At 35.7% G+C, this 21185-nt stretch overlaps 2 protein-coding genes across 2 annotated transcripts; both read right to left on the bottom strand.

The window, feature by feature from the left end:
• Positions 1-16973: 16973 nt before the first annotated feature.
• Positions 16974-19116, bottom strand: LOC106645024 (uncharacterized). Its single transcript, XM_089589281.1, has 3 exons — positions 18357-19116; positions 17860-18247; positions 16974-17199 (listed from the first exon to the last, which is right to left on the bottom strand). The coding sequence occupies exons 1-3, from the start codon at positions 19114-19116 to the stop codon at positions 16974-16976; spliced, it is 1374 nt and encodes a 457-aa protein (XP_089445407.1).
• A 39-nt stretch (positions 19117-19155) lies between these two features.
• On the bottom strand, positions 19156-20501 carry LOC149375272 (uncharacterized). The gene is made up of 3 exons (XM_089589280.1): positions 20456-20501; positions 20001-20240; positions 19156-19757 (listed from the first exon to the last, which is right to left on the bottom strand). Exons 1-3 carry the CDS (start codon positions 20499-20501, stop codon positions 19156-19158), a joined length of 888 nt encoding a protein of 295 aa, XP_089445406.1.
• Positions 20502-21185: the final 684 nt, after the last annotated feature.

Here is a 21185-nt window from a genome sequence, read left to right as displayed (position 1 = left end):
TTTGGCTTATTCTTATAGCTTTGTGCAATTTTGTTGACTCGCGGATAAGTAATCGTCCTAACCTTTGGTAATTTTTGTTCATAGCCTTGTCTAACTTTAATATTGTTGTACACTATGCCCATTTTTGTTGAGTTGTTTCAAGTGTAGCGATATATTTATAACAGCTCCACGAAAATGAATTAAGTAACCTTCCTGATCAACAATGCACAGTTGAAAATGATCTATAATTTTAACAGCAACAGGTAAATAAATTATTAGCCATGGAACTTCGACAATCGTCTATCCCGGTGGTACAGTAGGGAAAAATTTGTAAATGGTGTGAACTTTTTCTTCGTTTAAAAAGGCTCCACTAGTGATATTACACTGAACTCTCAATGGGTTAACCTTGAGAAAAGCAATCTGTAAATCTGAGTTGTGAGTACTAGTATATGTAAAAATTTGTTTAGTAAGGCCTAAAAGACGGCCTATAGAATCTTTTGGTCTGTACTCAATAGTACGGCTACACGTTATCACACTGCGAAGAGTATTATTGTTTGGTTTGATGCTAATAGCTATATTGTCGGATGGTGATACGTCGATCAAAAATTTTTATTCATAAGTGTGCTGATAAGTCTACAACCTTTGCTACAATGAATCATCATAACTTTTCAAGGTCCTAACGATAAATGAGCTTGAAAATATAAGTAGAGAACTGTTTTTAGTCTCATATTTTAGCATACAGTCATCAAGAGCACCGATAATAGAATATGTTACTTTCTATCATAAATTGTAATAAACTGATCAGCAAGAATAATAAGGAAATATGATGAATGAGCTTGAAAGAATAGGAGCATACTATTTACAGTATCATGGTTCAGTCTCAGCTGAGTCAGCGTATAGCAAACATGAGCTTCGTAGAGCAGAATACAAAACTTCCTGTCGTAAATTTTGATGAAATCGTTAAGCAAGCTTAGAAAATCAAACGCCACGGTGATTTGCTACTCAATACGATAAGAGCTGTTATTTGTGGTCTATCAAACTGTGGGAAATAAACAGCTTGTTGGCTCTAATTATTAACCTAAATGGACTGAGATTTAAAAATGTTTATCTCTACTTAAAGTTGCTGAGTCAGCCAAAGTATAAGTTTCTAGAACAACTGCTGAAGCCCATCGATGGTGTAAAATATTTCTTTTTTAGCGATTATGAATTAGTCATACATCAAAATGAGGCACTACTCAACTTCATAATGGTATTTGATAACATTGCTTGTAGAAAATAAGATAATGTAAAAGCCTTTTTCTGCATAGGACGTCACAAAAGCGTTGATTGATTTTATCTATGCTTATTCCATGCTCAAATTTTAAATCATTTAGTTGGAGATAATTTAAATGGAAAAGCAGATTGGAGAGACTTTCAAGTCCATTACTGACCCACTTTATCAAATTATCGATGACACAAAAAAAGTGAAAAACTTACCTTTTATTTTTAAAATCGACACATCAATGTTCCAATTAGCTAATAGTAACGATGATGAAATGATAACAGTGATGATGAAAACATGCTTATTATTAAATGATTCCATTAAAGACTATAATATTGTTGTTGAAAAAAGCAAAAATGATGATTTAACCTATGATGTCGATAAAAATGAATCTATGAATTCATATTTTCAAATACTTGATAGAAATGAGTCAGAACAAGATCAAATTTATGGGATAAGAAAAGAAAAAAACAGACAACATATACTTGGTGATTTGCCTGTATATTTAAAAAATGATGTATATGAAAAATGATACCAGATATTAAAGTAACATACAAATAAATCTTGGAAACTCTAAATGTACATAAAAGAAAATCTGACAAACATTAGACATTTTGTCCATTTAAGAGTAGTAAATTTGATAACGTTATCGCCCCATTACTAAATCTCACACAAATAAAGGAGAAAGGTGGGTCAGCACCTTGATTTAAAATTGTTTGTCTGAACAGGCAAATTGATCACGTTTATTAAGACGACCCTAACAAGCTGGTCAATCGGCTTAAATTACTAGTGGAAAAAAAATCAGCTGGTAATCCTAATCACACTAATGGTATGAATCCAATCGTTAAGGAGCTTTGTTAAATTAATGTTGTATATTGAGCTTTGTTATTAATTTAACTTTAGTGTCCAAATAAGCATTGACGTACGGGGACGTAGATGGGCTAAGTCGAAAAGTGGTAGTCAATGTCCTCGAAAAATCGGATACAAGCTCACCACAGAGGGTCAATTAGACTTGGAAAATAAAAGATTGTACAATGTTGTGCCAGCTATTTGATCTCACGATGCTGTAAATCTTACTACTTAACAGAAAAAGAAGTTACATTTTGGATGAACTGGAGAAAACAAATGTACTATCAAATAATTCAGGTAATATATTCTCAGAAACAATAATGAATTTGATGAGTGAAATAAAAACAGTTAAAGAGATTGTAGCACGCATGTCTTATAAAACTCCAAAAAATAGCTAAAAAAGTATCTGGAAGTGATCGTCTAACTTGGCGATGGTTTTCGTACCGAATTTAGTGTTAGCTTTTCTTAGCTTCGTGATTACATGACTTTGCCTCTTGACCATCTTGTTCATCTTCTTTGTTGGACGAAATATTCCACATGCCAGTCAATTAAGTGCTGCTAACTAAGCCATCTAAAACATAAGAAAATTACATGACTTTTAAAATACTAAAGAAAAAAAAAAATAAATAAGAAAACACATCAAAAACCTTTACATCTTAGTTTCGCGGTTTTATCAAAATCTGATTATTTTTGTAGAAATTCTGTAGTTTTCCATCTCAAAATCTGTTCTTTTGAGAACTTATTATTGACCTGACCTGCCTGTGTTGGATGATGAAGGTGTCAATACTTTCAGCTGTTCACTACAGTTCTCACTAAGCTCTGCTGGTTGATGCTGCTCAAGGTATAGGTTTTCTTCCACTACTAGAGAAATATCTTCCTCTACATTGGTTGATTTTCCATTAGTTGCTGCTATGCTATAAATTTTCACACACTCTCTAGCTTTTTTTCTCCTATTATTATAATTTTATAATGGCCCAAAGGTAGCGTATCTGTAGTGTTTGATAAAAGATAATGTGTATCATCTCGGAAACTAAGAGCAAATTTGTTTTGCCTCTCAATGTAGAGCTGACAATGACGTGATCTTATCATAATTTGCTCTCGATTGATGTTTATAGTTTGGTCACGTAACCATTAGTCGCTAAAATTAATAGTTGTTTTTATGACGTTAATCTTAACACCCTTCACTTTCTTCATCACATTTTCATTTTTAACGAGAATACTATACATCTTACTTTAGTATAATGTTGCCATTGCACTCGTCTTACATAATCTTAACGCTTTTTTAATTCTTTTATAGCATTATTAACTTATTATCTTTTGCATAATCTTATGTGCTGAATTCATTATTATCAGATTTTATGATTTTATAAATAGCATGCTTCAATATCTTATACATCAGACTGTCTGTATCAGTGTATGAGAGTTTACAATCATTTTTGCAATTGGTAAGCATATAATTGTAGTAAAAGCGGTATACAAGTTGTCTTAGATAGGTCTAAGACACTAAGTCCAATGTATATTGGCTTTTTCATCATTATTTCTGTGCGTTTTAACTGTATGGCTACAAAACTCTCATCAAAAATATCACAGCTGTAACAATGTGGCCTTACAATGTACGCTGCCACACTATAGCGTCCATTCCAATGCTTTAGAAGTTTGACACTGATACGCCTTCTCTCGTTTTCCATCGCCTTTCCAAAAATAGCATTATTAAAAAATTGGAAAAGCATTCTTTCAAACTTATACTTAGCTTTTTTTTTATCATTGCTATTCAAATCAATATATTCTTCAAGCCACGTACTTTGCAAGAATTTTAAGGCTCGATAAATTTTTGTCAGTCGTAATGCATGATTCATCGATTGTTTCAGGGTTTCATTATAAAGTACATATTTATGCTTGTTATTTAGTATTGTAATAAGCTTAGGCTGCTTTAAACCTTGAGCTGCAATGTGTTTGGAACAAAATGGCAAATCCTAATGAAAATCGGGGAGCTCCTCTGGATACTCCAAACTCACATCGCAGATATATTCGTAAGCACTTTCGTTACCAATATTATAAGAGTCATAAGGCTAGTAATCAATATTTTTGACCCACTGAAATTCACCATAAGTAAGTTTTTAAGTCATTGCCCAACCATATTGATTATTGACTTAAAAAAATGTTGTACATCTTCCAGTTTCATTTTTCTTCTAATTTTCCACACAGTAATTATTAGCCTCTGCATATCTGTTAAAGCACTGGCTTATCTCACCTCATATATCTTTTTCAACAAACATCAATATATCGATATCAGTAGCAAGTTCTAGTGGAATCTGTATAAATTTTTGATGAATAACTTAAACACAATTGACATCATAATCTTTTTTTAAAACTTACTCTCGTTTTTTTCAACATGGCATTGCAAGTGAGGCCTGGAGTAGTAAAATTGGGAGCGGGATCTAATTTCTAAACCTTAAGGCAATTTTTTCTAAAGTTTTCAAATACTTCTGTAAATAATAGTACATGAGTTTTGAGGTGAAAGTCTAAATACTGTCTAACAGTTATAATATCAAAAGCTTTTCATACTGATCGAGTATGTGCATAATCTTTACTACTTATATGTGCATCGTATAATTTACTGCAAAAATCATCTTTAGATAGGAGAAACGTTTCTTCAAGTTTTTTGAATGATACTACACAATCGTACTTACATACATCCTTTGTCTTTAGCATATTAATTTGTTCAAAAGAGTATTTATCGTTTTGACCGAAAACCTTTTCTATAGTGTCATACTGCTCTAAGTAAGATCCCAATTTATCAAGCGACAAAGGCAAAAATCTATACGAGTTAATGAAGCGTAAATTTATACTTGTCCCTTTAACTTATTTCGAGAAAGAAGTGTATTTTTCTTTTGTTTGAGGTATAACTTGTATTCTTTCGATAAAGCCAGTCACAAGTTTTTGTATGAATAAATAGGCATCATAATTAATGAGATTATAGAAAACTATCAGTATTGCTGGTAAGTCTTGATATTTGATCTATCGCCTCAGCATTAAAAAAATTATCATGTTCTTTGTCAATATTTTTTTGTTGTTTTGATTTTCCCTCACTATACGTATCAATATATTGATTTTGTATAAATAACAAATTAGTATGTTTATTTCTTTTTGTTGCTGTCAAAGAAAGGGAAAGTCTTATAACTACTTCTACTTCTCTCCAAGAATTATAAGTGAATAGACACATCATTCTGTTTTCTTAATTTTGAAACTTTCTTACGCTGCACTAGAAAGGTGATCCCCTCGAAATTGTAACTGTTTTCGTATTGTGAATAACTTGACATTTGTTGTGCATTTTTGTTCCCTAGATGCAAAGCTGTCAACATTGCCCTTATAAAGCAATCCTGATCTGCATTCTGCACATTAACACAAGCTTTTTTTTCTCAAGTTCAATGTAAGAACTACCACTTGTTGCATTGTACTTATTTACATTTATTACTAGATTTAAAATTAAGCGTAGAGTTCATCTAGAACCGTGCTGTTGACACTCTCCTATATCTGTAGAAATGGGCTTCTGCACATTCGTTTTTTACGGTATCTGTAGGTCTGTCGTATGAAAAGTACATTATGACTTAGAGTTGAAATATTTAACTTCAACGGTCTCTATATAATTTTTCACCATCAAAAGCTCTGCTGCTAATACTGTATTGATTTTTAAGGCATTCTGCTGAATCTCTCGCACTTTGAAAGTGAATATTGTTTCTGCAAACTTAAGGAATTTAATTATATCCTGATGCCTACTATTTGCTATTATAGCCATTCTTATGCGATTTCTAAAAGCACTATTAAGATATTTCCATGTCACAGACTCATCATAATCTTGATTGTCTAATATTTTATTTAGCCCTAACTCTCGCACTTCTAGCATTTTATAAAATGCTGCTTAAAACATTAATAAAAGATACTCAATATTCAACAACTTATTTTTTACTGATAATGACAATTTTACAGACAGCTTATAGTTGGAAATACTTTTAAGCACTATTTCACCATTATCAATAAAATCTCGTATCTCGGTCGTATTGTTACTATGCAGCAAGCGTTGGTATTCAATTCTCGCTATTTCACAGAAAATCACGTAACGCTCCACGGCATAAAGTCAGTGTTAGAAAAATTCTTGCAGTGTTGCTCCATTATACTCACAGCTCGCGTTCATGTACTTAAATAAATGGGACGCTGCTTGAACTTTTTTTTTATACTGATTTGCCTCTGCTAAAGCTATATGAGTGATAAGTAGCGGTCACGAGCAGTTGTATATGAAGAGATGACACATTAATACAGGGCTTAGTTTACTAATAATTGTTACAACGTTAAGATGACAAAGTACATGGTTGATGTTCAAGGTTTTTAAGCCATGGACAACGAATATATTTTAAAGACATCGCTATTATACCTTTACAAGAAAATGCTACACCGTCAGTTTTTGTCTTTCAACCCCCATATTCTTGGGCACAGATCTTGCCTAAGAATAAATGTGAAAATCGATGGTTAGAGTTTAATTACCACAGTCTCTCTTGGAGCTCCGAAGAAGTTCCCTACGAGGATCAAGCTACAACTTTTCGAGCCATTATTAAAGAAAATGATATTATTAACGTAAAACGTCTTGAAAAATTGAATGGTTGCACCGTATGCTATTACATAGGTTTATTACTTATGGCATGATTTATACGTTTTATTAAGTATTTGCGTAATGTAATTATTTTATAGGTACATGTATGATATAAGACAATGCCAAAAAAAAAAAAAAAAAGTATAAATGATATCAAATGTAAGAATAACCAATTGAGTATCGCTTATTGTGCTGTAAATAATGCTACAGCTTATAAAAAATTATTCTACAAGAGCAGCAACGACAAAACGATATTCTTTACTTAATTCACAATGAATACATAATACTCATGCAATAAATTAGTTCTTTATAAATCTATTTTAATTTTTTTAATTCACACCTTTTTATGACTGCACTGATTTAAATCACTTTATCGTATTAACTGACTCTATTTCTTGGCAAGGTACTGCAGTGATGATGAGTAAGTCAAGCAATGTTGGGATACGCTTTCGAGTAGGAAATGGTATACACGTTCTCTCTGGCAACTCGTATCACTCGATTAGCCCTCTCTTGCTAAGAACAAAATATTACGCTAGTGTATTATATGCTTTTGAAAGAAGTGGTGAATGATTGATCACAGTGAAAGCATGAATGAAGATGAGAAACGATAACTATATTTGTTGGCAAGATACTTTAGTAATAATAGAATAATATACATGTTCTCTCTGATAGCTCGCATCACTTGATACGCCCGCTTTCGAGAAGAAAAAAAAAAGTATGACTGTGGTACATTTCATGCCTAAATAAAAAGCAAAAGGTCATTGGGCACGGCTAACACATCCGTGTAGATAAAAAACAATAATAGCTCCATTACTTCAACAAATACTCCATGGATTAAGCCAGCGTTGTTCAGTTGCAAGGGGGTTCGTGATCCGCTTTTTCCAAAGTAAGAGTTTACGTTTTCTCTTTACCAACTATCGAGTATCGACGCCTCCTCTCGAGAAAAAAAAGATTTTACTGAGATAACTTAAATTATGAGCGGAAGAAAAAAGAACCATCCGCTTATAAGAAATACTCGTTCAGGCTTGATTATCTTTCTCTCGATATACTCTGAGCTTCTAAGTAGCCTCCATCTCTCAAACCATCCTGCTCAAATGAAAGAGAATAATACATGATTCATAAGGAAGTGACTAAAAATGATAATAAAACATAATTAAAGTTCTCTTTTAAAATTTTTTTTAGTTTAATTCTCCACATCATCCACATAAAAAATAGATGCACTATATGCATACTAAAAATAATAGAGGGAATCATTAGTCATTTTACGTAGTTTTACATAGTTTTACATTTTTCTGTTATTTTTTATTACTTAGTAATTTAGTTTTTTTTTTAAAGACTTCTTATTTTAGTAGTACGTATTAGGTTCTTAGTGAATAATTTTTTTCTAAATAAGTGCGCAAATAAGTTAAATTTTATTTTTCACACTTATTCTTACGATATAAGGAAGTGACATGTATGACATGTATACTTCAGTTTAATGTTGTCATTAAGGCTATGGAGAAACAGTACTTCTGTTAACCTTATTTTAATCAAGCAAACAACCTAATTTTGTTTCTAGTTTCACAAGCCTACTTGTCTCCTATCTATTTTACTAATTTATTAAACTAGAGCTTACATATTAAAATCAGTGATAAAATGGTAATAATTAAAACTAATTTAGTTTTAACTAAATTTAATGTACATTTATTTCAACGAAACAAGTAACAGCTATTTTTGTACAGTGTATTTTTAGGATGAACGGCGCACAGCTGCTGAGTTTTCCGAAATTTTCATTTTAAAAGTCAAACCTTTTGTCGTCATCACTGATAAAAAATAAGAATACAAGTATACTTATAAACAAAACACATAAGGCATTGCAGGTAAATACTGCATAAGACGCTACATATTACTGAAATTCAAGATTTGACGGTCATGAAAATAACACATGCCCTTATAGTATTCTTAAAACATAATTATTTAGAATATACGGCTAGAGACGACTCGAGTATAGGTAATCCATCAAGTCCTTCTTCTAGCTGAGATTTTTATGGATGGCTTGGAACACATTATACAAAAGCATCTGCTAACTAAAAACATTTTTTAGGCATTACTACATCGATGATGTTCTTGCTGGTTTTACTAGAACTGAGAGACAATGATATAATTCTTCAAAATTTGATAATGGTATTTACAAAAAATTGGTTTTATAGTGAAATGAGAATTTAATAATACTTTTTACTTTTTGGACTTAACAATATTAAATGTTAATAAGATATATCAATTTGGTAAATATTATAAAACATGACACATAAGCACTATAATCCATGATTTCTTCCTTCACCCATACACTCACAAAATAGCTGCCTTTTAATGTTATCTCTATAGACATTTTAACACTCTTTTTTTCACATAGTATAATAAAGAATCGTGTATTATTAAACAGCTGGCCGTCAACAATATTTATGGCCTTGGCATTATTCATAAATTCATTTAAAAAAAACTTGTTGCAATGTTGTTAAACTGACAATACTTAACAAATAATAATAAAAAAATGACAAAAGTAAAGTTAGCAACGACAAAATGGTCTGGCGTCTACAGTTTTAAGTGTGGCTTTAAAGTGAGCTCCAAATTATTTATTGGCCAAAGAGGTCAACAGTTTGAGTCTCATACAAAGAATCATCGTAAAGTATTGTTAATTAAGTAACCCTGAAAGCCTTTCTATTCCTCTCGTCATTAAGAACTTAGTTAACCGTGCATCTAATCTAATTCACTACCTCACTACCCCCAGATATTTAAATTGCGTGATTGAATCCTCCAAAACTATTGTGCTAAAGTCTCATGTAAGAACTTTTCGCGGAGTCAATCGAGTTTGGCTTACCCTGAAAATCGCTTTCACACGTATAAAAAAAAGTAAGTGTATTACAATATATACTCGTACAATGTTCCTGGTGTATCCAATAATATTGTAATAACATAGTTTTACAATTTAATACTGTCTTCTTATATTAATACCACGTAATCATATAAGAATAATACTTTATTTTTAACAATGTTTATGATTACTGTGTAACAGGAGTTTGTCAATTAATTTTGTTCATCAAAGTGTTATTATATAATAATAACAGATCATATTATACTTGATTAACTATTTATAAATGCAGTAAGTGTCAAACAAAGATTAATGAACTGTTATCTTTTGTGACATCACATAAGAATACATTGCAAAACAGACCAAAAAATTAAAAAGTTTTCTCTGAAAAAAAAAGTAGTATTCTTAAGAAAAATGCATTAACTGATACTATTTAAATTACCAATTCAACAAGTAAAGTATGAGTACAAATAGTTTTATCTTGCCGCTTGTAATCTTAAACAAACAGAAAATATGTTTTATTGGTACATAATGAGCCAGTGATTTGTGAATTAGCAAAATTATTAAAGAATGAAATACTCTGTCTCTTAAGTTTGAAAGTGGTATACAATCGAGTAAAAAATGAAAAAACAGTAGCAACAACAATTGCCACAGAAGCAATAATCATTACTTTAATATTGTACAAGTTGTATAATACATATTTTATGTTTATGACGCAGTCAAATAATGTTTAAAGTACGATATTACATTTTATGTAAATGTGTTTTTCTTTGTCTTCATCAAACTTTGTATGAACTATAAAATTATGAATATTGTTCTGTTTTAAAATAGTATCAGGTAAGCAGATATTAATTAAAAAACTATTCTAAGCAAGGGAACTTTAGATATTAGTTACCATCGTCAACAGTATTTTTATGCATATTAGAGAACAAAAAATATACATCCAAAATTTAGCTGCTGTTTAAGTTGCTGTACTAAAATTTGACAAATTCAATATTCCTAACTTAATCGTTACGAAAACGATAAAAACTTTTACACTATTGTTAATAATTTTATAGAACCTCTAAAAAAAGTATGTTATTTTTCCACTACAGATACGTATGTTATACAAGAACAACTGAACATAAGTTTTGAAAATGAACAACCGTTAAAGTAGTTTTCTACCACTATATAGCACACAACTTGCATTGTTAGAGACGCTCATTATGTATTTGTGTCTTTTCACCTCTCCAAACACTGTGAATTAATATTGACTTAGAGGAAAATATTAACCATTGGTAGCACTATGGACGTAAACTCGTTGTGGTACTTACAGGTATTGTAGTTGCTATCAATCTGCTATCCACTTGTATTGCTGGTGTCACTTGCGTTACTTGCGCTGCTTAAGTCTCAGTAGTTTTAACTCCAGGGCCAAACTTGCATCTTGGTTGTTTCCATTGAATGTTGTGATCAGCCAAACAAGCTACAGATTCACCAGTTTCAAGCAGAGAAGAGTGAATATTTTATTTATCTGATCATGAAGCCTACGATTTTAATCAGCATCTCTCAAGCGATTCTCCCTCATATAGCATGTCAGTCTCCTGCCCGTCATCAGTCAGGATCCCTGCCTTTCAGTCTCTCTATAACGAGACTGAGGGGCAGGGGTCCAATTCTTTAGAGGTAAGCCCCACACAGTATGTATATAAAGCGATTGCACATGCATCTCTTTCAACACCAAACTAATCAACAGTTTTTTAAATTGCTGTGTTTCTTTAACGCTAATGTAAAATTAAGTCCTTGGTAAATAAGCTTGTGCAAAAGGAAGTACAAGAAACTTATAGAATACATAAAGTTGCAGGTGTAATTTTTTAAAGGATAAGAAACAGCAAATAGGTTTCTAAATAAGTGTATAATAGCAAACATGCTTTAAAACTTGTGTTTTAAAAACCGTGTACAAAAAAAATTAATCTACTCTAACCTTTCACAACTAAACGTGTGAAAGTTGTCATAATGAGAAGCATTGCAATCGCCAATTGACACAAATTTTTTTAAGTGTTTGAAACATCTAATAGGTTTCTATAGAAAAAATAGGAGCAACTGTGTTCCAATGCAACAATTTTTAGGACTGAGTAAAAATTTAAGCACCACTCTACACATACATATCGCTTTATACAGCCCATGGAAATTTCTCTGACAAGTCTTAAAATTTTTAGGAATGACTAACCATTTTATTTATTTAATATGTCTTATCTACTTGGGTAAATTTATAGTGTGACTCTTGTATGCCACACTTGCTTAAATAATAATGTATTAGAAAATCGTTCACTAGTATCTTTGCTTTAAATGCTTGTTGTGACATGATTTATCAGTGCCCTAGTTTTATCAAAAATTCATGTTTTTTTTTTCTTAACCATCTCTTACAAGGCTTTTCCGCTTTGTTTATGTGCACTATTACAGTTTCATCAGCAGCAACTGCTGGTACTGACGCTATCTACAACAATTTTAGTATGCACTCCTTATAAGAAATTGTAATTAATGTAAATTTGATTTACATAGCCCTTTTGCGTTTTTTTTTTTACTTACATAGCAAGTGTTATGTAAACTACCTGAAACTCTTTCCTTAAAATTATTAGCTGCATGCAAATTTGCATGTTATTACGTTTTCTATTACTACTTAACTTTTAATGTGCGCTCACAGTTTTACTTATAACCACGTTTCTATATATATATATATATATACTAGAGCAGGCAGTGGCTCGGTTGGCTGGTTTGTGGGACGGCACGTGGGAGACTGTGGGTTCAATTCCCGGCCAGTGCAACTCTTCCAAGTAAGTACCTGTGTGAGTTTTCTCATGTGCTTTTTCACCTTGCTATGCTATTTATGAAAAGATGGATAACCTTCTCACAGCAAAAATGGCCTACCACTTAAATCCTAAGCTCGCGAGGTGGTCTAAGTGACATCATCATCGTACCAACAAATTGAAATCACTTTATCTAATAATGTCAACTATGTCACCAATTATGTAACATGAAGTTAACACTATTAAATGTAACAAATATTAATAAAAATGTGTCTTACTGTACTAAGGCTATATGTGCTCGTTTACACTAAGGCCTTAAAATAAATACACTACGTAAGTAGTTATTTATTATAAAAAAAAAATCTGCATATTAAAAATTAGTCAAGAAGTTGTATCGTTTTTATATGTCCCTCATAGAACGTTTGAAAAACACTAAAATAATACCAAGTATGCATATTATTAAGAAATTTAAGACTAAATATACACTTACTTGTAGTTGTGTCTCGTTATGTTCATAAAAAGTAAACAAGTATATTTGCATTTGTATGAATATAATAGAAAACTTTTTTTAACAGTAAAAGGAAAATGATGTCATTACAATTCCAGCGTACAGATATGGCTTATATATGCACGGTGATTATACACCTTTCAGACGAGAACCACATGTACGATTATTTTACACTTACTTTTACACAGCAAAAATATTCAATTCTATCAGTATGTTGACAATATAAACGCACTATTATGAATATATGCACATCATCCTATTCAAAAAAATTGTGCATAAAAAAAAGTGTACACAAATGACAAATAAAGAGCTCACACATAGTAAGAGTTTTTGTTATTTTAATAACACTCAAAAAAGTATATTATGTTTTCTTCGATAACAGATTTTTTTCATCACTAACATTGTATCAAATGAAAAAAAAGTATTTAAAATAAATTTAATAAGAACTGTGATAAAAAAAAAATTTATACAAAAAAAAAGTTTTAAGAATGTACTTCTGAAATAATAAATCTAAATCAGCGCAAACATTATTATCATCATTTTGTTCTCTTTAACTGACCAATAAAAATAGTTAATTTATATTGCTTGTAACATAACGTACATAAGTAAAGTATGAAGTTTTTACTCGGAGGGCAGGTTTTTGTATTTTTGTGCCCATCACTAGAAAAAAGTCAACATATAAGTCCATTTCAGTTAACTCACCTGTACTGAGTTTTTTTAGCCTTTGTCATGACTCATAAAAAAAAGCAGATTCTGAATTGCTAGTCAATTTGTCCTCCAACTCTGTTTTTGTAAATGACTTTAGTACCAATCGAGAAATAAGTATTTTCTCGGATACATCTGAAAATTGTACATATATGAAAATATCTTCAGTTTTATGACTTGAAGCTTATTTGTGTCCTTGTTGAAGCTTTTTTTGCTACAAATATTGTAGCTTACAGCTATAGAATTAAATAGATACATTCCAGAAGTCCTTAACCCATTTATAATTGTTGAACTAAAATCTTATGAATCTAAAGCCATTTTCAAAACATGTTTGTTACGATCAATTAAACGAAAAACTCCTCACACTTTCCTTCTTCAGCGGTCAACAAGGACTTACAAAAAACTTCTTCTATCTCCCAAAATCTTGAGACAAGTTAAGATAGCGAAGGTTCTGTGAGCGTGTGAAACGCACGAATCGACGAGCTTTGCGGATTACCAGAATCGATAGCTCCAGTTAGCAACCAACCGAATACCGATTGCTGAGCCACTAAAGTACCTGCGAGACCCCTGACCAAACCTTCCATAATTAAAGCTGGATAAGCATCAGCCCCTAAAATTACATCGATTTTTGCAGGATCAGTATAGTCTGGATCTGCTAGATCTAGGCCCTCGAGATGCGGCCAATTCCCTAGCGTAAGCTTTTGCTTTGGCAAGCACCTAGTGAGCTCATTAAAAACTAAAGCCGAAAAATCCATTGCAAACTTTTGTTTTTGTTCGTCCTTAGGATATCGTGAGCAATAGAATAGCATCTAGAAGAAGTGTCTGCTCCGACACCGATCATCGAAAGCGAAGTTTTCTCGGAATCAAGCTTGAGAAAATTCACCGTGTGCTTTGAAATGAAGCATTTTTCTGCTCAGAGATCGATTAATGCGCGAACTTTTAGAGATTTACCGGCCGAATTAGCAACTATAGCACAGGCTGTTGCCAGAAGTACCATTGCTCCTACAGAGGCACTATGTGATGCGATTTCACTGCCCGAATCAGCAGGAGTAGCAGCAGTGCCAGTGACCTGTGTGGCATTATTATTATTATTCGATTTTAGAAAGCCACGATTGCTTAAATCTTAAATTTAAAAATTAGCCGAATGAAGCTTAGTATGATGCGCTGCCTAGCATGTAAAACACCGATGATTTGAGGTGCATTTGTCAGCGAAATGCTCTTTCTTAAAGCAATTAAGACAAAGTTTAGCCTTTTTGCAGAACTCTTAACGTTAAGAAGGCGTTTTAGCATTGAACTGACTAAAATGATGCAGCCAGTGATTGTTTCTACAAAGATCGCATAAAGGGCCGGACTTCGAGTGTGTTGACTCAACAGTCTGGGCATTATTGGCTGTCACACGATTGGAAAAACGAGAAACCGAATTAATCGCTTTCTTGCCACGCGATTCACAGGTTTCAGTTGTAGCGCGTGCTTGCTCTAACGTTTAAATACGCTTCTCTGAAAAACGTAATAACACGTCATAATTTAAGAAACCGTCAACTGCACTCTGCGAAACCTCCCACGCCTCTCAAGAGTTTAAATCGAGCTTTCTAATAATGCCATGCACGAACCAGTTATCATAGTGCTCAATGGGGCAAGTCAGATCACGAAGCGCTCGAACAGCTTTCTCGACTTGGTCCATCATATCAGTTAAGTCCTGAACATTGCGAGCTTTGACTATCGGTAGCTGTATCAAGTTCTCGAGAGTATTAAAAAGCCGAATTCGCGGATTGTCATAACGCCGTACTAGCTTGTCCCACGCTACATAAAAACTCGCTTCAATCACGTCAAGACCCTTGAAACGTTGCGCCGCTTGGCCTTGAACTACGTTAAGCAAATGTTGTAGTTTTTTTACTAGCGGGATATCGACCTTATCCTTAATTAGCGAGCGAAATCACTGTTTGAAGCTTTCACATTCTCCTTGGCTGCCGAAGAACGTGGGTAACGAAATGCTTGGGACTGTTAATCGAGAAAAAGACGCGTTAAAATTTTGTACAGAATGCTGTGAAGCTGGTGGATTCTGTGAAGGGGGTTGCAGATTTAGCTCTGCTAGCTCACCACGTAATCTAGCACGCGTGCTCAAATACTTAACTTTAGCCGAAGTATAAAGATCGTCGCAAAAATACTCTCTATTTTTTAATTGATCCTTGAACTTAAGCAAATCATCGTGTTGTTCCTGAAACCTTGACCAATATCTCTCGAGCAACTCTAGACGCGTATTGAAATGATCTGCAGTTTGTTTCCCTGCAATTGCCTTTTCCGTTAAATTTACAAAAAAATTCACGATATTTTTGTTCCTGCTGAGCTAAGATTTTAAAATCTCTTTCATAATGACTAATTCAAGAGAATAGGACGGTACTCAATACTATGTAGTATAGCAACGTAGCGTTGGCAATTGCTGATTTGTTTTGAAAAAATCGATGTATACGCAGGCTTACCGTCCCGATAACCTCTCCCCCTTTACTTGGTCTCTTTCAAATGCCGAAGAATACAGGCCTGCAAGAATCGAGCTTGACTTGGGGCTGTGGAGGTTGTGAAGAAGGGGAAAAGCCTGGTCACCGGAACGAAGATCTTCACAAAAAGGAGATGGTGATAGCTATTCTTGTGCGCTTCAAATGCCTCTCTCTTTTTCTCTCTTTCTCCGATGGTAGCGATTTGTTTAGATGACTCTGTGCTCGATAACGTCACGGTGGCCTTAATGTCGGCCGCATCCAACGATAATTCTGTTTTCCAGAAAAACAAGACAACCACATTCTGCTACCAAAATGTATATTTGTGTATATATGTTAAGCTTTTTTTCTCGAGAAGCTTTGAAAGCCTCGAATGGAAAAATCCAGGGCAAATTTGGACTGCTGCCGAATTAAAGAAAGTAAAAATTTGTTATCTAATTTTCTGGAATAAATTCGAGCTTCTGCGAGGGGTAGTAAAAGGACTTACAAAATGGTTCAACTGTAAACAACCAACAAATACATTTACTAAAGAGGAAGAGATTAACAATAATCTCTGAGATAATGGAAAATCGCGATGCTATCAAAGAATATTTAAAAATTCAGACTAGATCAGCTCTACAAAGCGAGCTGTCTACGCTTCAAATTTGTCTGCCAATTCGATGAATAGCGAGTCGATCGTGCAGATAAAATTTACAACGCTTCAACAAAATCACTGCCTCGACACGACGATTAGCTAGCCGTTCGTGCAGTTTTTATCTATTTGAATGCTGCCTCTATTGCTTAGGCCTTAAAAAGATGAAAGATACTAAAATGTACAAATCCAGCGTGGAGTAGTAAATCTCTAGGGTGTTGCTGCTGCTTGGGCACATCTTTAGCCCGAAAAGCGACTTTGGGCTAAGTTGCTTCGTCTTACGGCTCTGGAGATGACAGCGAAGATGAGCCCGTCAAAAAGTGCGCTGGAGTGAGAGCGACTGCGTTTTTAGGATCTGTGCTGAGAGGGCACAGTGGCCTAGAATTAAGGCATGCCTTGATTTTTGCAGCCAACGTTGACAGCTCCTCGAAAGTAAGCGAGTGATCTTCAATGACTCTGTGAAAGTGGTGCTTGAAACTACGCACCGCCGCTTCCAAGAGTCCACTGAAATGTGGGGAACGTGCCGGAATGAACAACCATTGGATGCATTGGGTAGCCAAAGTTCATACCACGCTGTCCATAAAGGGTGATGACTTGGCGAAGAGCGATTGCAGCTCCTTATTAGCTTTTTTAAAGGTTCTTGCGTTATCTGAATAAAGTTTTTTGCAAACCCCTCTACGAGCGCAAAACCGTGCATAGGCTGCAAAAAAAACATCTGTGGATAAATCCGAAGCAATTTCAATGTGTACAGCTCGCGTAAATAGGCAAATAAATATTGTGACGTAGCCTTTTAAAGATTTTGCCCCTCGGCCTCTGGAAAACAGCACAGGGATAGGCCCTGCGTAATCCAGTCCGGTAACGGCAAATGCACGAGACGGCGTCGTTCGGTCAGCAGGCAAGGGGCCCATCTACTGGGCAGAGCATCTGCCATCAAATCTTGTGCAGCGGACGCATCGTCTGTAGACTCCTGCTGCTACGGCCGGGCCTCGAGTGATCCAGAGCGAGTGGTAGATATGGGACAACATAAGTTGCGCGCCACCATGAAGCGTTAACTTGTGCACTTCTTCGACGAGTCGTTTGACCAGAATGCATCCCCCTGGTAGCACAATTGGATGCTTCTCGTTGTGAGGTATCGGCGAATAATGAAGTTGACCTCCTTCTCACATCAAACCCCGTCCACAGATAAAAGGACTGAGACGAGCCAGTGGACTAAGCTTAGAAAGCGGCTTATTCGCTAGCAATTGCTTTCGCTCCTCCTTATAATGTTGTTGCTGGATGGCTCTGTAACAAAAATTTTGGGCAAGAGCCCTCTTCCGTAGCGAGATGAATTTGTTACTTTCTCGTGGCTCATCATCTGGTTTCCGAAGCCAGCGCCCGCAGTAGCCAAAGATGCGCAGTATTTTCTCAAAATCAGAAAACTTTTGCAGCGACGGCAAACAGCTGCAACCTGCGACCAAACTGGCTTCCTTGTCATTCCTCTCCATGGCTGCAAGAGCATGCGTCTCCTCAAAGGCTTGAGCGCTCAAAGGGACGGATGACGGCCAGGCTGCTTCTGGTTGCAGAAGCCAAGCGGGTCCGTGCCACTAGAGCCGAAATGTAGCAAGGTCTGTGGGACTAAGGCCTCGCGTTGCATAGTCCGCATCGTTGTCAGCAGATCTCACCTGCCTCCAAATAGCTGATGGAATCCGAGTGATGATCTCGCTTGTGCGGTTGGCAATAAAGGTTTGCCACCTGGACGGATGATCCTTCAACCACTCCAGTACAACTCGTGAGTCTGACCAGCAGTGGATCGCTGTGGGTGGACGATGCAACGAATTGAGGAGATACGACGTCAGTCAAGATAGCAGTGTAGCAGCACAGAGCTCCAGCCTTGGCAGCGACTGCACCTTTGTAGGCGCGACCTTGGTTTTCGCTAAAAAGAGGCATAGGCGTAGAACCAGGCACCACTAAGTAAACTGCTGCAGCATAAGCCCTTTGCGAGGCATCGGCAAATCCGTGCAGCTGCCAGTCATCATTCTCCTTTATGTTTATCCACCTTGGAATTCGGATCCTTGTTACGTCTGAAAGATTGGCTTGGAATTGCAACCATCGAGCTTGCAGAGACTGTGTTGTAGGCGCATCCCAGTCCACCTTATCGATCCACAAATCTTGCATAATGATTTTGGCAACGACAATCATTGGTGTTAGCCATCCTAAAGGGTCGAACAAACGAGCAATATCAGACAAGATTAAGCGTTTTGTTACTTCGCATGGTAAGTGCGTTTTGGTGACCAAAAACATGAATTTATCTTCTTGGGCGAGCCACTTTAGGCCAAGAGTAGATATTACCTCGTCTGCCTTTACATTCACCACACCCGTAGACGTTGAAATTAAACATGATAGCAGCTGTGGTTCATTCGCTGCCCATTTGCTAAGGGCCATACCAGCAGTCCCTAACAGAGCAATTAGCTGGTCACGTCGTCACAGCGCCTCTTCAACCGTGTCTGCTCCGGCGAAGAGATCATTAACATAGAGCGTATGATGCAGGATTACAGTGGCATCTGAATAGTCGGCAGCTCCATCGATGGCCAGCTGCTTCATCACGCGAAAAGCTAAAAATGGAGCAGACGCAGTGCCGTACGTCACTGTGGTGCATCTGTAGTCCTTCGACGGCTGATTGCTATCCTCTCGCCAGAGAACACGCTGCCAATCCGCATCTTTGGGATGTACCAGTATTTGCCTAAACATCTGGATAACGTCAGTAGTAAACACATATCTAAATTGCCTCCAAAGTGTCAAGACTATTGCGATATCTGTCTGCAACTTTGGGCCAGGCAAGAGCAAATCATTAAGGGCGATTCCATTGCGAGATTTTTGCGACGCCTTGAGGACTACGTAAATTTTTTCTATATTGTCGGGCTTTACTACTGTATGATGAGGCATATAAAAACTGGGCCTGTTAATTTTCGATACTGAAACAGACTCCATGTGCTGCAGCTCAATATACTCGCACATAAAAGCCTTGTAGCGCTTAGCAAGTTGATAATTCTGCTGCAGTCGCTGCTCAGAGCGAACCAGACATGCTGCAGCGATATCACGAGAGCCAAGAAAACTGGGTCATTTAGCGAAAGGTAGACGAACTACAAAACGACCGTTTTCATTACAAAAATACGAATTTGCGGAAAACTCCTCACACTTTCCTTCTTAAGCGGTCAATAAAAACTTACAAGAAACTTCTTCTATCTCCCAAAATCTTGAGACAAGTTAAGATAGCGAAGGTTCTGTGAGCGTGTGGAACACGCGAATCGACGAGCTTTGCGGATTACCAGAATCAATAGCTCCAGTTAGCAACCAACCAAATACCGATTTCTGAGCCACTGAAGTACCTGCCAGACCCCTGACCAAACCTTCCATAATTAAAGCTGGATAAGCATCAGCCCCTAAAATTACATCGATTTTTGCAGGATCAGTATAGTCTGGATCTGCTAGATCTAGGCCCTCGAGATGCAGCCAATTCCCTAGCGTGAGCTTTTGCTTTGGCAAGCACCTGGTGAGCTCATTAAAAACTAAAGCCGTAAAATCCATTGCAAAATTTTGTTTTTGTTCGTTCTTAGGATATCGTCAGCAATAGAATAGCATCTAGAAGAAGTGTCTGCTCCAACAACGATCATCAAAAGCGAAGTTTTCTTGGAATCAAGCTTGAGAAAATTCACCGTGTGCTTTAAAATGAAGCATTTTTCTGCTCAGGGATCGATTAATGCGCGAACTTTTAGAGATTTACCGGCCGAATTAGCAACTATAGCACAGGCTGTTGCCAGAAGTACCATTGCTCCTACAGAGGCACTATGTGATGCGATTTCACTGCCCGAATCAGCAGGAGTAGCAGCAGTGCCAGTGACCTGTGTGGCATTATTATTATTATTCGATTTTAGAAAGCCACGATTGCTTAAATCTTAAATTTAAAAATTAGCCGAATGAAGCTTAGTATGATGCGCTGCCCAGCATGTAAAACACCGATGATTTGAGGTGCATTTGTCAGCGAAATGGTCTTTCTTAAAGCAATTAAGACAAAGTTTAGCCTTTTTGCAGAACTCTTAACGTTAAGAAGGCGTTTTAGCATTGAACTGACTAAAATGATGCAGCCAGTGATTGTTTCTACAAAGATCGCATAAAGGGCCGGACTTCGAGTGTGTTGACTCAACAGTCTGGGCATTATTGGCTGTCACACGATTGGAAAAACGAGAAACCGAATTAATCGCTTTCTTGTCACGCGATTCACAGGTTTCAGTTGTAGCGCGTGCTTGCTCTAACGTTTAAATACGCTTCTCTGAAAAACGTAATAACACGTCATAATTTAAGAAACCGTCAACTGCACTCTGCGAAACCTCCCACGCCTCTCGAGAGTTTAAATCGAGCTTTCTAATAATGCCATGCACGAACCAGTTATCATAGTGCTCAATGGGGCAAGTCAGATCACGAAGCGCTCGAACAGCTTTCTCGACTTGGTCCAT

This window comes from Copidosoma floridanum, unplaced genomic scaffold (assembly GCF_036245765.1).
Source record: "Copidosoma floridanum isolate Cflo_tuat_1 unplaced genomic scaffold, Cflo_Japanese_pri ptg000008l, whole genome shotgun sequence".
Taxonomy (NCBI): domain Eukaryota; kingdom Metazoa; phylum Arthropoda; class Insecta; order Hymenoptera; family Encyrtidae; genus Copidosoma; species Copidosoma floridanum.
This window is presented reverse-complemented; position numbering and strand designations above follow the sequence as displayed.